This window comes from Eublepharis macularius, chromosome 3 (assembly GCF_028583425.1).
Source record: "Eublepharis macularius isolate TG4126 chromosome 3, MPM_Emac_v1.0, whole genome shotgun sequence".
NCBI classification, from domain to species: Eukaryota; Metazoa; Chordata; class Lepidosauria; order Squamata; family Eublepharidae; genus Eublepharis; species Eublepharis macularius.
In genome coordinates this window covers 38,988,790-39,006,829 of record NC_072792.1, presented here as the reverse complement: position 1 = coordinate 39,006,829, position 18,040 = coordinate 38,988,790, and the positions used below count along the sequence as shown (strand labels likewise).

The following is an 18,040-nucleotide window of genomic DNA, read 5'->3' as shown; positions in this document are numbered from 1 at the left end:
AAGAAACTTTTTCTAGCAACTAGTAAATGCCTAATTTAGGTACAGTGATACTTAAACCTAAACTAGAGCCTCTGCAGTGAAATCTCATGTTACATGTAAATAATTTAGAATTTGGTGCCATTATTAATTTCTGATAACTTTACGAAGTGCTTTATAAAACTTTACAAAATGCTTGTTCCTCTGTGAAACTTCCCATAATGTGCCTCAATTGGAAGTTGTACAGGAAGTAAGGGTTTTCAGGAAACATATGTAAAAACAATCATTTGAGAAGAGTGTGGAGGAAATCTTTCCACTCGAGAACATATAACTAGTTGCTCTTTCTGCAAGTTGGTGAGAAATCTTTGACCTGATCCAGAAAATAGCAAAAATGCTACACTTGTTTTCTTGAAATTTGAATTCGAATTCGAGTAGTGTGTTCTCAGCATTGTTTAAAGACACTTTGAGCATTTGATTCCTCCCCATAGTAGATTGATGTTGGGAAACCTTGTAGTGGTGATAATTGGTTTGGTAGGGAGAACAAAAGAATGCATGTGCGTGCACATGCTGTGGGATTACTTCTAATTATAGATTCCCCCCTTTCCCCATAGCTGACTTTTTATGGTATGACTGATCTGGAGCTGATTGTCACATGTAGATGGCATTTATTGCCTCTTGTTCACTAGCTGCAAATAGGTTTAAGGTAAAGGTAGTCCCCTGTGCAAGCACTGAGTCATTACTGACCCATGGGGGGATGTCGCATCACGACATTTTCTGGGCAGACTTTTTACGGGGTGGTTTGCCATTGCCTTCCCCAGTCATCTACACTTTACCCCCAGTACTGGGTACTTATTTTACCGACCTCGGAAGGATGGAAGGCTGAGTCAACCTTGAGCCAGCTACCTGAACCCAGCTTCCACCGAGATCGAACTCAGGTCGTGAGCAGAGCTTGGACTGCAGTACTGCAGCAAGGCCAATGGAGTCATGTTGCAGCCCTGAGGTGAACTAAGGAAATGTTAGATTTGGGTCCAGTAGCACTTTAAAATTTTCTGCACTTCACACCCATGCTCTGTCCAGCTAATTACAATATGTATTATAGCTAGCATCCTGACACACTAATTTACAATACCCCTTCTACCCTCTGCCCTTATTGTAAAGACTCCTCCTTTTTTTTCATTCCATGCATCTGACAGAGAGCTTTGACTCTTGAAAGATCATACCCTGGAAATCTAGTTGGACTTTAAGGTGTTGCTGGACTTGAATCATCCTCTTCCACCTGAAACTAAAGAAATGTATCTCATTGGCACCATATAGAATTAATTGACATGGTAGGGTGAAATGAACATCAATATCTCACTGGAGATAGATAAGGTCTCTGCCTAATCATGGCACATCATTTTCCAGCCCCCATTTGATATGTGGTGAAATGGTCTTCTGTTATGAATTTTTGTGGATGTCATCCTTAGGGGAGCAGAATTATTTGTCAATGCAAGATATTTCAAAAGACACTAGACCGCTTGCAGCTGGAAGTTGTGGGAGTTTGGAATCAAAGATTTATTCTTCCGTTTCCCCTGTGATGCTTTGATTTAAGGTCAGCCAATAGCCCGCCTGCATGTTTTTGCATTAAACTACCCTTCCATTGTGAAAGGAATTCAATCACCATGTTGGTGAACGATAGGTTAAATAACTCAGCTGGTTTCAGATCCTGATTTGCATGTTCTTAACCTTAACTGGTAGTAGTTTCTGAGAAAATATTTGAATATACGTAGTTACAATATATTGAGATATAATGATTCAGTCAGTAATTGATGATACTGACACCTTGAGTAGATAAAATTACAGTATGACATGGTCAATGCACCTTTTAGTCACAAAAGAGTTGGAGAGGTTTTTTTCCTAAACTAGATTATCTTTTTAATGAGTATTTTCACAATGAAACAGTTATCTGCTTTTAAAGCTAGTATTTGCTTATTTCTTTTCATGCGGGTGTTCACTTATTATTCTTCAGTGAAGCATGCTCTGCTATACAAACAACTAATGCATACTTTTCTTTTCTGTAACAATGTATTGGGTACACGGTTTTTTTTTTAACAAACTGTTTTTGTTAGTTGCATACTCCTCCTTTTCTAGCCTCTCCTTGATAGTGATTTCTTCCAAATGTAACATTTTGTTCTTTTGAACTCTCTCCAATGTAACATTTTGTTTAACAGGAATGTTCCCATGTGGTAGATATAAAATCTGAAATAACTTTTGACTTCTCTGTGCTAGATATGTGTACTTATGATGACCTTTTCTAGGAAAATCATATCCCAGTCTAGCTCTTTGTCTTAGAATTTGATAAACTTGTATTATGCAGGAATGGGAAAAAATGGTAACTTTTAATAAAAGGTCTTCCTGTTGGTACTGGTTTAAGTAGACTGCAATCTTAAATATTGTCAGAATTTAATTAAATATAAAAAACTCAAAATCGCATACAAGAAAATTTTGAAATAAACGTTTTTTTTAAAAAAAAAACCTGCAAAATTCAAATTGAAAAGCACACTTAAGTAGTACTAGTATTAGTTTCTACAATTTCATATGCTTTTTGCATAATTAGAGCTTTTAAAGATGCACAACCATTAGTGTACTTATTAATACACTTATTAGTGGTCTGATTTTACCGTAATTGCATTGGCCAAAGTAACAAGAAGTTTACTTGGATTCATGATCCAAAGTATTTTTATTCAAAGGCAATAAAATGGCATATCTTATTCTAGAGATATAGAAAGCACATATGACTCTACATCATAGTTATACTGGGGATTTATTTATTTATTTATGTCATTTATAGTCCGTCTTTCTCACTGAGACTCAAGACAGATTACATAGTGTGAGATTAGTACAGTCAGTATCAAGGACATTTCCATACAGTGTAAAGGACATTTCCATAAACAATGTCATAGGGTAATTAAATACAAGTTAACAAAGACATAGCATTAGCAAGGATCCAATACAGAATTGAAGACATGCTGAAACAGAACATAATCAGTTCTAGGACTGACATTAGACAACATGAAGCATAGGTAGTATATAGGAGTACATATTTAAAGCAATAGATAATATGTAAGGCAACATAGTCTATGGTCCCTAACTTATTAGCGAAGCATCTGAGACCCCCTCCCTACAATTAGCCTATCTTGTAATGTATTTGTTTACATACACATACACACACCATGATTTAGGTCCTATACTTTTGCTCCATGAATACTTCTCTCTGGATGCTTCAGAGCTCACTTTTTGGGGTTTATTGAAAAACATTGGAGTTGTGCCAATGCAAGCACTAGAGGAAGTGAGCTCTGCATCTCTCAGAGAGAAGTGTGTGCAGAGGATACAAGCTAATGACTTCCACAGTCACCCAAATAAGGCTGCTGAGATTAGAGGTCCTTATCCAGAATAAATAACTAAACGCTGCACAATGCTATAGTCAAGTCAGTTGACTATTTAATTATACCGTAAATTAATAAAAATTAACCAAGTGTCAACTTAAAAGGTGCAGTAATGAACTGATCTAAAAGGAACAGATTGTTTCTGCTCTGTAGTAATGCATGACTTGTGCATAAATCTAGAACTGAAGTAAACGTTTCATCATTTTTCCACTTCATACATTATTCACCTCTTCTCAAATGTTGGTTGCACTGTGAGATTATGAACAAGTACTTTTCTGAATATTGTTCAGTTCTCTGCCTCCATTGAATATTGTAACCCTTTAAAATTCTATCAGTGTTCATATGGTCCCTGTTTAAAAGTGTAAGTAAAAAGTTGGTGGATCTTGATTCATGAAAACTTTTCTGTTACTATATAGGCAAAACCAAAGCTGATTGAGCCCATAGACTATGAAAATGTCATCGTTCAGAAGAAAACACAAATACTCAACGATGCTTTGCGTGAGATGCTGCTTTTCCCATATGATGACTTCCAGGTAGCTTTAAAAAAAACTTTTCTAAATAAATACATTTTGTATGCATTATAATTTAATATACAATTGCCAATTCAAATGTATGATGTATCCTCCCTGAAATTGTAACCCACCCTGAGCCTGCTGATGTGGGGAGGGCAGAATATAAATCAAATCAAATAAAAAAATAAAGTATGATAGTCTTCTCATAATTTGTCTTAAAGTCCTTCTTCAGATAACTCATTAGTTGCCATTGCTTTAAGTATGTTTTTATTGTCCTTAGTTTGACCTCAGCAGAAATGTTTTAGGTAAACTAAGGAGCAAATGAAGTATGAAATTTATTATTTATGATCAGCTAAATCTGGATGGGAGACTTGGGGTTTTATTTTTAAGCCTCTTTTTTAATGCAGGGGGTTTTTTTTGCTCCAGAATGTGTATAAACAAAGATTATGCTTCCAATTTAAGGTTTTAGGCATTGTGTACTTTTCTTTAATATATGTCATGCATTCAAAAGACCTTTTTTTTCTCTTCATGGATTTCAAAGCCTGTGCTATCAGCCACTTAAAGCCTAGCTGTGCATGTTGTTGCATTCTGTCCTGTCTTGTGTTTGATAGTGTAGCAGATACAAAGTTTAACCATAGAACAAGTGGTGTTCTGTTGGTTCACGAGCAGGCTGAATATGTCGTATCAGCTGAGCAGTGTGGGATTGTTGTAACTGCTCTGGAATTAGCCACCATTATTGGTTTGGCATAGTGGCACTGTAATAAAACCTTGTAACTACACACCATCCTGGAAGCTTTTCAGCTCTCATAAATGCAGTTGAGACATTTCAGGTTCATATGCCATTGTTTTTGTAGGAAGAGTACCCTGCACACACACACACACACACACACACAGTAGCAAGAGGGACCTGTCCCTCATTGTTGTAAGGCATTGAGTTATTATAACAGCTACTACAGAACTGCAGGGGTGGTGAGTTAGTTTGAAAGGTTTATTGTTTTGTTTTACAGGCTGGCTTTTATGTATATAGCAGTGCTGCCTTACAAGTAATCGGGGCTTTTTTTCTGGGAAAAGAGGTGGTGGAACTCAAGACCACACAATGACGTCACTTTGGGTCAGCTGGAACAGGGGGGGGGGAGTTTTTTAAAGTTTAAATTTCCCTCAGAGAAAATGGTCACATGTCTGGTGGCCCTGCCCCCTGATCTCCAGACAGAGGGGAGTTTAGATTGCCCTCCATGCTGTGTGGCGATGAGGAGGGTGATCTAAACGCCCCTCTGTCTGGAGATCAGGGGGTGGGGCCACTGGCCATGTGACCATTTTCAAGAGGTGCCGGAACTCCGTTCCACCGCGTTCCTGCTGAAAAAAAGCCCTGCAAGTAATGCTATCTTTAAAATCATGGTTTTACTCCAATTAGTTGTAAAGGTGATTAGCTGGGATAGATCAACTTTGGATTTAAAAAATAAAATCTTGCTATTCTATTGTGATGTGATGATGACAGTGCAAGGCACTTAATAATTTTGTGGACAGTGAAATCAAGGAACCAGCAGAGGGTACGGCAGTGACGTTACAAGAACAATAACCATTGTTGTAGCCAAGTATCTTGCAGTACAAACTCTTGAAAAGGGGAAGGATGTGAAGTGGAAGTGAGAAAATGATGAGTATTGTAGCTTTTCTCACGAGTGCTTGAGAGACTGCATGATAAATGACGTTTAACTGAACCTTAGAATGAATTTTTAAAAATCAAATGTGGAGTCTAGATTATTGTCAGTTTCTTTTGAAACTGTATCTTGATGCAAGGTAAAGTGCAAACATATTCTGATACTCAGAGTACTTAGATTTGCTGTCAACTCTTGATTATAAATACTGAGGTTGTCTTGATTTCTTAATGGGTTTTTTAAAAAAATCGTTATTATTCATGGGTTGCTAACATTTCTAGGCATATTTTGTAAATGGCTCTTGTTCTAAAGAAGGATGTCCTTTTTAAAGAGATGAGTGAGGTAGAATTATCTGTATGTTGGGATAGTGCTATTTTTGCCACAAACAGGAAGAAATATGTAAAGCATCCATGGAAAGTCCATCACTGAATGCAGGAAACAGGTGTGACTGCAAACAATAGCAAGTGTGTCTAAAAAGAAGACTAAATATCTTGTACTAATAGTACTTCCTAGTGATACTCCTTTAATGCTCTCTTAATCAACAAGAGAACTTTCATAAGAATTTTTGGGAAGTAGCTTAATACCTGCCGTTATTAATGTGCTAAATAAATACTACTAGTAAAATCAAGGAGTTTTGACTGGTGGCTGAAAAAGAGACTTTACAGCTATAGGTGCCTAGAGATATATGAGAGAATATTTTTGAATTGTTTTTTGCTATGGCACAGGTCAATTGCAGCAGCTACCTTACATATTTCATATTTCTAATTTTGCATCACCTTGCCTGTGTCATTTGTCTGTTAAATTTTGACAGAGGATAGGGAGTAGTGAGCAGGTTTTAGTAATGTTTCTGTGTGCGTCTTACTTTTAGAAGGAAGTGCTGGATGTTACTTTAAAATCCATTTCAGTAACTTTCTCAAATAGTGCATGGATTTTTTTTTTACTCAGACTTCCTTCTCCTTACTTTCAAGTGATTAAAGTCTTAAATTACTGAACAGGAAGCCAAATCCTTCTGATAACAAATGCCATAGAAATCCCCAATGTTATCTGTATTTTATAAGCAGACAGTCAAGGACTGCTCTATAAACTAAGGAACATTACCAGTAACTCAGAGTATAGTGGTATTTGTTGGAGAATTAGTGCTATATAATTCTGATATAAAATATTTTAAAAATGAAACAAACTACTTTGCTGTTTTTATCCAATGTAAATATGATAAAATTACTGTGTATTTTTATTAAATTATTTATTTTTCATAATACAACTTAACTTTTGCAGCTAATCCTAGTTTTTTCCTATTAACAGACAGCAATACTGACACGACAGCGTCCATATATATGCTCTACAGTTCCTGATAATGCAGTAAAAGAAGCTCATAGCTTATTTGTAACGGAGGTAATACTACTTAATGTACATACTACAAAATGTCCACACAGTTTTGGTCGGATCCTTCCAGTTTTCCATTGGTGCTAGAGAGGAGAGAGGCTATCTTACTCACTTCCCCTTCTCGCTACATTTTTTCCCATATCACTTGGCTTTTTGTTTCACATAGGTCCCCTGGTTCCCATTGTAGCTTATTCAGGCATGAAAAGGAGCTTCTGAGGGAAGGGGAGGGGTGTCAGATTGCTTCAGCTAACAAAAAGCTGATAGGGTCCAAATCTTTGTGTTTAATTTTATCACAGCACATATATTTGCCAAGTACTTCCTAGGTATACCTCATTTTGAAAGGTGAGCATGGTCTTTTATTTGGAATTTAAAACAAAACATATATGACAAATCCTTGAGCTACAATTTGAGATGAAAGTTCTTCTAGAAGGCCATACTTGCAGCAAAATATTTTTCATCGGTCTATTTATATAATGTATTTTTAATCACCTCTCCACCAAAAACTTTATTAAATTCATAAAAACAATACAAAATAATGAGACATTGTACAAAAATGCACAGGCTCTCTCATTGTATTGCAAGTAAGGAAATTCTCCCTCTTCATCATTGTGTCTTCTGTGCAGTCCCTCATGCGAACTCTGCATACACAGGCTAGCCATGGATGTTCCAAAGCTCCTAGAGGTGCAAGACACTCACCTAGCCTTTTCACACTAGGCACAGCTATAGAAGGCAGGGTGAGCAGCTCCCTCCCTCAGGTCAAGTTTATTATTACAATCTGCGACCAGCACATATAAAACCATTTGCAAATCAGTTTAAAAACAGTTGAGACTGGATACAGGAGAAGAACGATGAATAAATATAAGAGTAGAAAAATAAGATCATCATAAATTAGTAGTTTAAAAGGTTAAAATACATTCAGTCTGCCTTATGTGATTTACGTTGCTTGTAGACCTGGGCACAGAATCTTGCTACTTGACGTGTTGTCTGGTGATTCCGATTTTATTTGAACTTCCAGGGAATCTTTCTACTAATGGACTGATGGTTTCCGCTCTAATTTTACTGTGACTTGGGCAGTTAAAGAAGATGTGCTCCATTGAGTCAATTTCTCTTAGGAGACAGGAGCAAAGCCTAAGAGAGTAAGGGACAGCTTTAAACTTTCCTTCCAGAACAGCAGAGGGTGGAGTCAAACTTCTAGCTAAAGTAAATGCCCTTCTGGAGTTACTGGATTCAAGAAAGTAAAAATAGGCTGCAGGAGCGGCAATATATTTAGTACTATCTGAAGAAATAAAACCTGGTGCTCTAAGTAAATCTGTTCGTCTTTCAATGTCTGTCACTCTCTGCTTAATGAGTGATTTTGCCCGATCTAACCCCATAACTAGCTCCCTCCCTCAGTTCTTCTTTTGCCACTGCTTAAGAAGGACATGTCTTTTCTCTGCTCCTCAGTTCCGTTACAGATGCGAGTTTAGGCCTTTGACTCCATGGCGTCAAAGGCTCTCTTCAAGAAATGTTCAAGTTGTGAGAAAAAGATCCTCAGTTGGATGGGCACAACAAATGCCTTCTTTGTCTGGGTGAGAGCCATGAAGCCTTGCAGAGTGTGATCTGTAAACAGTTTACTAACAAAGCATGCCATGAAAGGGCATCATGACTTAAAGCAGCTCTTTGGGAGTCAGCCTTGAAAGGTGCTACCAACCGCAGTGCCCAGAACTGACCTCCTTGGTTCCTCCAGCATGTTCAGCATCTACCACCATGCAGAAGGACAAGTTGGTTCCAGCTATGCCTTCCTCAGTTCCACCTCAGTGCCAGTTGGAGCCGCCTGCGAAAAATGCTAAGCTTGAGTCTAAGCATACTGATAAATTGTCGACTTCTAAATCGCAAAAGAGAAAAAAATCCTCATTGGCTCCAACTACATTGGTTGCATCAAATCCACCTCGGATTCTGAGAGCTCTGTCTCCAATCCCTAGAAGGCATTCCAGTTCAGTTCTGTTCCTTTCAGATGGGGAGATTCCAGAAGTCATGGAGCTGGCTACAGCCATTTCCCTTTTACCATCGTCACTAATATGGCCTGTGGAATGACAGAGGGGCTCTTCGATTCCATCTGAAAATGAAAACTGCTTGGAATGGCTCTGCACCATAGAGGCCATCAGTTCCATTATTCCCCGTATGACTCCTTGTACCAATACTATGCTTACAGGTTTGAAGGTTTTCTGGGCATGTACCCACCCCCTGATCTTCCATGAAGAAGACACATGTTTTGGTTTGCCAAGAACCATGAGGCAAAACTAAGCCTTAATCAGTTCCAGCCATGGTTCCAGAGGACAATGCTGCTTCAGAACCAATATTAAACCACACTGCACAGTCTGATGATGACTCCAAGGTCAGCTCCAGTTTGGCATCAGAACCATCTCCACCAAAGTTCCTTACAGCAGAGTCTTCTGTGTCCTTGAGCAAGACCCCCCCCCCTTTGTACCCCAAAGTTAATCCGGATGGCAAGATCTCTGGACATTGAGGTGATCTACTCTGCTCCAACTTCTTTGGATCTGATCTTCAAGGTCTTGCACTCAGAAGCTGCTGGACCAGTAGCTTTTCTGATAATGCAGGGCATGCTTGATGTGACCAAGCATGTGTGGTCCAAACCGACCTCGACTCCAGCGACATCAAAGAGGCTGGATAATATGTATAAAACCAAACAAGAAGGATCAGGTTTCTTGTTTACTCGCCCTCTTAACAATTCTCTTGTTATTGAGACCCATTACAGGCCAAAAGAGTACAGGCCATTCGGCTCCAGTCAATAAAAGAGGGCAGGAAACTAGACATACTGGGTAGAACGTTTTATGCTTCAGCAGCCTTAACTTTTAGAATTGGTAATTATGAGGCCATCATGGTCCACTACCAGCTTTTCTTATGGAAGAAGATAGGCTCATACCTAAGCCTAATCCTAAACTGGCAAAAATTTTGCAAGAAGAAACTTTAAGGCTCTCCAAACAACAAATAAATATGGCATGACATATTAGGGATTGCTGTTTGAGAGCTATGGCCTCAGCAATTGTAATACAAAGGCTTGTGTGGCTCAGGACCATAGCATTAGCCCCTCAGCATAGAATGAGAGTAGAAGACCTTCTCTTTGAAGGTACAGACCTATTTTCATCCACCACAGACAAGGAACTCAAAAAGATTAAAGAGATAAGGTGACAGCAAGGTCATTGGGTATCACCTCCTCTATCTAAATCCTTTCACGCAGAGATTTCCCCCAAGGTCATATCTGCCTTACAACAGTAAATACAATCGGTTCCATCCCCAACTGATTTATGCATTACCTAGAGGTTCCCGGCAGCCTTCTTCTTCTGCCTCTATTCAACCTTGGAGGAGGTACTTTCAAGCCAAGTCTCAAGAACAGTTTCCATTCCCCAAGGGATTGGTATGGATCCAATAAACAGGGCTTTTGACACCACACCTTCTTGTGCCACGTCAGTCAGTCACTCATTTCCTCTACAGGCTTGGTAGTCGATTGCCCAGGAAGCTTGGATGTTGTCCATAATCAGCCAAAGCTAATGCCTAGAGTTCAAGACATCTCCACCCTACACAGTGAAGTATTCAGGTATACAGTGAAAGCGGCAACAATAATATTCACAGCAAAATGGAAGGCAGTGAAATGTCTAGATTTGAAGGAATGGAAGAATAAACTGAATGGATATACGACACGGCAAAATTAACATCTTTTATACACAATAGACCAATATCAGAATTTCAAGAAAAATAGAGGGGTTTTGTATTACATAGCTGAAAATCAATATTAAAATTAAATTAAAATAGAGAATGATAGAAATACTTGGGTAATGCGAATCAATAGATATGAAGATAGATGGGAAAGATAAAATAAAGGTATTTAAATAGAAGTGAAATGTTAAAAAGTAAAATGTATGATTTGATTATAAAAGATTATACATTATGAATTTTATGTTTGTAATTTTGTAAAAATAAATAATAAAAATAAAAGACAACTTTGCCTAACATTCCCCCTTTGTCCAATCCTCTACCTCCTCTCGCCTTACTCTTAGAGAAAGTGCAGTCATCGCTGCAAAAACAGACCTTAGAACCAATTCCATCTGATGGCACCGACAGGGTTTTCCCCCAGTATTTTATTGTCAACAAAAAGTCAGGAGGTTCCCACTCTATTTTAGATCTCCATTCCATAAACAGCAAAGTTTATAGTTTTCACAAAGTGCAGAATGTTTTTGTTAGAAGATGTTTTACTCCTGTTAAAAACACAAGTTTGGTTTGTTACTGTCTATTTAAAGGACGCATTTTTTCAAGTTACCATAAATGTTCACTACAGAAAGTTCCTTCACTTTCAGTGTGGCTCCGAGAACTTATCAGTACAAAGTGTTTCAGCCTCTCCTCTGCCTCTTGTATATTTACAAAAATCATGGAGTAGCAGTAAGCCACTTAAGGGAAAAAGGTGCACCATTTCCTCCTTACCTCGAAGACTGGCTTCTGGTGGTCCACTCCAGAGAATCCTTGTCCCAGCACACATCTCTGATTCTTACCATCCTCCACCAGCTGGGCCTGAGGGTCAATGTGGAGAAGTCATCCCTGGTTCCCCAGCAAAAGGTGACATTTGTGGGAGTGGTCTTCCTACCCTGGGAAGGTTCTTTCATATAGGCACCAAAGTGTAAAGCAAATTCAAAGACTGTTGGGTTTATGGCCTCTCTGATTCTGTTAGTTCCATTCGCCAGGCTGAGATTTTGTCTCCTTCAAAACTAGTTTGTCAGAGTGATCCCTCCACAGCAGGGTCTGAAGATCATACCACAGACGATTTCAAATTGGATAGTTTAGCTCCAGGGCTTTTTTCTGGGAAAAGAGGTGGTGGAACTCAGTGGTGGAACTCAGGACCGCACAACGACATCACTTTGGGTCAGCTGGAAAGGGGGAGGGGGAGTTTTTTAAAGTTTAAATTGCCCTTGGCAAAAAATGGTCACATGGCCGGTGGCTCCGCCCCCTGATCTCCAGACAGAGGAGAGTTTAGATGCGGCGTGGAGGGCAGTCTAAACTCCCCTCTGTCTGGAGATCGGGGGTGGGGCCACCAGCCATGTGACCATTTTAAAGAGGTGCCGGAACTCTGTTTCACTGCGTTCCCGCTGAAAAAAAGCCCTGGTTTAGCTCATTAAGGATTGTTATAAGCAATCTAAACAACCATGCCCTTTGCACATAAGAGTGCACTCTACAAGGGCTCAATCTACCTTCAACACAGGTATCCCTCTAGTTGAATTATGTAAGGCAGCCACCTGGTCTACACCATCTACATTCATTAAACATTATGCCATTGATGTAGACTCCAGAAGAGATGCAGCTGTGGGCAAGGCCATCCTGAAGAGTCTCTTTCATTAAAGAGCTACATGCCCACCTCCTGGATAAGTTAGCTTGCTAATCTTTCATGTGAAACTGCACAGAAGACACAATGATGAAAACAGGCTTGTACTTACCTATAACTGTAGTTCATCGAGTAGTCTTCTGTTCAGGCACACATCCCTCCCTTCTTCCCACTGTATATTCTTTTTTCTTACCTTCTTTCTACACTGGTGACTTAGAGAACTGAGGGAGGGAGCAGCTCGCCCCACCTTTTATAGCCACACCTAGAAGAAAAGCATGTGAAAAGACTTAAGTGAGGTCTTGTGCCTCTAGGAGCTTTGGAACGTCTGTGGCAGTCCTATGCATGCGCAGTTCCTATGTATGCCTATGTATGCCTGTACAGAAGACCACTCAATGAACAACAGTTACAGGTAAGTGCGACCCTGTTTAACTCAGTGTTGTTTCTTTAGATCCTTGTCTCAGTGTAATGTTGAAAGCTAAAATGTTAATTTCACAGAAGCTTTTATAAAGATGTTTTTCTCTGCTTTGACTACCAAACTGGAGAGCTTTTTTTGCCAAAAGCCACACAACATCATGGTTTAGACTTGCCCCAGCCATCTTTTCCCCATCCTTGATATGCTCTTTCCCCAAAGTGCTTTTGTCTGATAATTTTTTTTTTGCAAGAGCACAGTCCAAGGGCCTTATCAAACCATGTGAATAGGAAGGTGCTTATTTTCAAAGGTACCACTCACATCAGCCTCTTCTTCAGCCTCTTGCCGCTACCATTTTCCTCTCTGCTATTTTTGGTTTGGGGTTAATGGGGGTGTGGGTTGCTTCACCAATTGCTATAGCATTATAATCCCCAAAGTCAAGACCAAAGAAATGGCTCACAGCCGTGTGTAAGCTTTCAAGCTTATCAGAACTCTTCATCCAATCAGATGCTACAAAATATGTGTTGTATTTTACTTGTGGAGCAGTACAGTGCTATAACAACTTGAGTATAGCTCTATAACAATTGTTGATTTTTTTAAAAAAGCCCTCCAGTTCTGTGGCAGCAGAAATGGCAGCTGGTGGAGAGAAGTGTGCAGAAAGCTCTAGCATTTGAAGTTCTGTTGCTGTTGTGAATGTCTCTGAATTTGTAGCATATTCAGTGTTGGTGAAGTTATTACTCTGAGTGTACAGCAATAATGAATTACACGTTCAAGCCCACCCAAACCTGCAATGTTTCCATTCTCATCACTCAAATTTTTATTAAATAAAAACAGATATAAACTATTTGGCCATTTCATATAAGAAAATACCAATTGTGCCATGTTATATTGCCATTTCCATGTAAAACAAACAGAACAATTCTGATAAGTTTACAGACAGTGTCTGCTGTGTGTCCAGTAAGTCCTCTTCCATAATCGTTCCAGAATTGTTCTAGTATTAAGCCTTATATTATAATCCTCAGTAGATATAGCTAAGAATATTTCAAACACCTTGTCCTCAGAGCACTGCCAGTTATAAATAACACTGATAAATAATTACAGTAAATCTTAGATAATATTTCAAACAACAACAACATTATATCATCTTGTATCATTGTGGGCTCAGCATCAAGGGGGTAATGGCAAGGCGACAAGACACAAGACAACTTGTCGGAATTTAAAAGGCTACAACTTTATTGGTTTACAGCTTATTGAGCCTTGGCACCATGTAGAGTGTGGATCCAAGCAGCAGCTGACCCACCTGCCAGCCAATGACCACCCCCTCAGCCTGCATGGTGAGGGGTGGGGGGAACTGTGGGATGACAATGTGTGGGACTGCACATGGGTGCACATCTCTGTGTCGATCTTCTGCCACCTGGAAGTGAACGTGCCCTGACAGCCCCCGAGCTGGGCATGCCCCTGTCATGTATCACCCCCAAGAGGATCCCCAATTATGGGGTGAACTGGGCTCACAGACCATGTTTCCCTGCAAAAGGGTCCAAGCCCAATGCCAAAACCACCCCTACCTAAAGTTGTAACAAAGCAAGAAAACAATTAGCCAACCCAAAACCCCAATGCAAGTTACAGAAATTGAAACCACCAGCCAAAGAATAACATCTCCAGCCAGCTTAAGAGTTCTTCAGAACCCCAACCACCACCAGTGCAGAGAGGGAGGGTTGGGTGGGAAGCCGGCTAAGAGCCAAGTGTTGAGGGGGCCCAGTTGGCAGACCAGAGGGAAGACTGTGTCTTCTAAGTCTGCTGGCTGAAAAGCCATCTCCAATGCAAGCCCAGCCAGCCTGCTGTTGATTGGCTGGCCTGGCATTTTGAAGCACAGGCTGCCTGCATAACCCCAAGGAGGCTACTGGGAGCTGCCAAGCCCCTAGATTAATGGTAACCACCATGTGCTGCACCCCTCCTCCTCCATGGGCTGCACACTGGGGCCCCAGGTAAGTCTGGGGCTAGATCTTACGGACTTTCCATATATTGTTTAAACATCTAGACTGGTAACATGTTTATCCACTAAATATAGTCCTTTTTATAATACCCTATGGCAGTTTCTTTTATCAGTCTGGTTACATGCCATGCCAATACGTTACAAAATGCCTAGGCTTGTCATTCCTGTCTCTCAGTAAAATTATTAACAACAGAACTAGATCTTAACCTACTATAATAAGTTAATTTTGACACGTGTGCAAAATCCCAGTATTTTCGGTTTTTAAAATGTCACCTTGTTTTTCTGTATTTTACAAGTTGAAAATTGTGGTTCAGCTTGCTATATAACTTCTGAACACGGCTAGCTACGAGAGCTGTTAAAAGTAACTTTTATGACAAATTAGTTACTGACATAACCTTCGTTGTATAATGTTTTTGACTGAACTTATAAGATAAGTGAATGCTGGAGCCAAAATACATGAGAATTGTTATGTTAGTGCCGCATGGGTGGAGTGCAAATGTATTTCCTCTGATCCCGTGTTGGATCAACTTCACTAGATGAACAGACCTTAAGTCATTTTTGTAGTTGAATTAAAAATAGAGCCGTATGATTGAACGATTTCTTTAATGGTATAACTTTTGATAGAGGGTTCAGAATAATATGTGAGAGGGCTTTTAGTTTTATAATTTTACCATTTCTAAAAATGGTACCCTTCATTTTTAATTATGGAAATAACCAAAGTTCATCAAAGTATATGTTCTTTCACTGGCACTGTATTAAAAACCACAGTTTAATCAAAAGGGGCTTTAACTGCATGAGAAAAATCATACAGTGTATAGCGAATTTCTGCTAAACCTTTGTATTATATGCTCTTTCCTTTTTAAAAAGTGCATTAAAACTTACAACTCTGACTGGCATGTGGTCAATTATAAATATGAAGACTACTCAGGAGAGTTTCGACAGCTTCCCAAGTGAGTAACATTTTCTAGCATATGTCTTATATACCTGCAAAAAGATTTTCTTAACTTTTGGCCTCCATATTATGTGAAAGATCTAGATATATGATACTTAGCACACATTGGGATATTGTGCCATATTTAATGTTGATTAACATGTTTACAGATCTTTAAATGATGGTGGGGTTTGAAGGACTGTAGTTGGAACTGTCACATATGTAGGGTTTTGGAGAATCTCCTTACTGCAGCTGCCAACATGTGTGAAAAGGTGCTCCTAAAACTCAGAGGATCCTGCAAAGCAGTGTTGAAACTATATGAACAGCTGCAATTGGAAAAGCATCCATACACATACAGAGTTGTATGTATGTATGCGTGGGGGCTTATTGGTTTTAGGGACATAGCATGCAGCATGTAATGTTAAGTGGCAAATTAATGGAGCCTGTTCCCCACTAATTTGGCACAAACTTTTAAATATTAGAAAAATAGTGCTAAATCTTAGTGCTACTATACAAATGAACAATTTAGATATGACCCTAATGTCAAAACTGCCCCAGATTAAGATTTTAAATATTAATCATATTGATAGAACACTAGAGGCATTCAGAGATCATGTTAAGTTGATACTGTGTATGAACCTGATTTATTGCTAGAATATAAATGCCCCCCAGCCACCATTGCATGTAGTGTTCTGGAGAAGAAAATGATAAAGGAATCCTGGTTTAAAACACACTTCATTTGCCCACAACATACAAATGGGTGTGCCCAGGTTATCCGGATTAGTTTTTTCTCTACAAACTGAGATTCTAAACCAAGATTTAGTCCATGTTTAATATCTTGGAAAGTGTTTATGTGAGAGAGACATAGAGAGATTAACTCTGGTTAACTCAGACACCTGATTTCCTAAATTGCAGCTAATACTGGGGAGCTGGGGAGCTCCCCATCTCTGGGGGGTGCCAAAGAGCCATTTTCAGTGTCCATGCACAGCATTTCTAATTCAGGCACTTCCTCTAAGATAATGCCCAGATGGTAATTTAACGACCTACTGCCTGATGATCAGATGAGAGAGAGAATCCCAGGTTGGAAGGCCAAGGGGACGAGTCGCAGCAGTGTTACAGAGACCGTGGCAGAATGTTAAAATGTGCCATTTAACATAGGATCCAGGTAGACCTGTTACTGATATGAAAGTATGAATGTGATCAATCTGTTGGCATCAAGTTTGCTATTCTGTTCACGACATTACAGATATATATGAAAGGTTCTTCCTTTTCTTCCATAACTAGGGTTGATGTCTGTTTTGTTACAAACAGTCTTTCTAATGACGTTCTCAACAATTTGTGAATTAGCTGCATTTGTAGTAAGCATGTTAGGGTAATGCCATGGGTAATGCCATGCATAGTGTACACTTCCTTTAAAAAACAGCTGGCACTTCCATGTATGTTTTGTTACGTATGTGCACAGTGGAAAGCTTTGGCCACTTTTAAGTGAAATTGTCTTCATAATGAAGTTTCTGGTATGAGATTTTGATTTCCTCCCCTTCTTAGCAAAGGAACCAAGTTAGAAAAACTTCCAGTTCATGTGTATGAAGTTGATGAAGAAGCAGATAAAGATGAGGTAAGTGTATGACTTCTTGCTTCCTTTTGCTATTCAGATACAAAAATAGCAAAGTCAAAACTCAGAAAAGATTTCCCATTTATTTCAGTAGTTAACTTGCTTTTATTCATTCCTTTGCTTGTATAGATCAGGTCTGCTTACTGGAAACACTAAGGAATTCCCATAAATATCCTCCTAGAACTCTGGATCAGTATAAGAGAGAAACAAGCAGGGCTTTTTTTCAGCAGGAACGCGGTGGAACAGAGTTCCAGAACCTCTTGAAAATGGTCACATGGCTGGTGGCCCCGCCCCCTGATCTCCAGACAGAGGGGAGTTTAGATTGCCGGTGCAGAGGGCAATCTAAACTCCCCTCTGTCTGGAGATCAGGGGGCAGAGCCACCAGCCATGTGACCATTTTCTCCAAGGGCAACCCACTGAGTTCCACAACCTTTTCCCAGAAAAAAAGCCCTGGAAACAAGAATGAAATTGATAACCTTGAGAGAGTAGTGTGATGGTGATAAACTATTATGCAGCTGCTGAAAGGATTGGGACCTTTCTTATATGAGCCCTGTTGCTGCTGACCATGAATGAAAAAACAAATGCCCACTAATACCTACATTTCAGGCTACAGAGCCTTGCTTGTTGAAGAAGAGATGCCATAGATAATGTAGAGCAGCTAACTTTTAAAAATATCTCTGCCTTTTTCAGGTGCATAACAGGCAAAAATACATATATTTATTTCAAGCATAGAGGGGTAATAAGGAGAAAAGCTTCACATGCTACACTTCTTCCAGTTA

The 18,040-nt window shown here is 39.4% G+C and overlaps 1 protein-coding gene across 2 annotated transcripts in view; it reads left to right on the top strand.

The window, feature by feature from the left end:
- Positions 1-18,040, top strand: part of DOCK9 (dedicator of cytokinesis 9) — a 150,042-nt gene that overhangs the window by 54,541 nt on the left and 77,461 nt on the right. For both annotated transcript variants that reach the window (XM_054973154.1, XM_054973153.1), the window contains exons 2-5: positions 3,818-3,934; positions 6,868-6,957; positions 15,586-15,668; positions 17,195-17,264. In XM_054973154.1, coding sequence (XP_054829129.1) covers positions 3,818-3,934; positions 6,868-6,957; positions 15,586-15,668; positions 17,195-17,264 — 360 coding nt within the window. The remainder of the gene's footprint in view (positions 1-3,817; positions 3,935-6,867; positions 6,958-15,585; positions 15,669-17,194; positions 17,265-18,040) is intronic.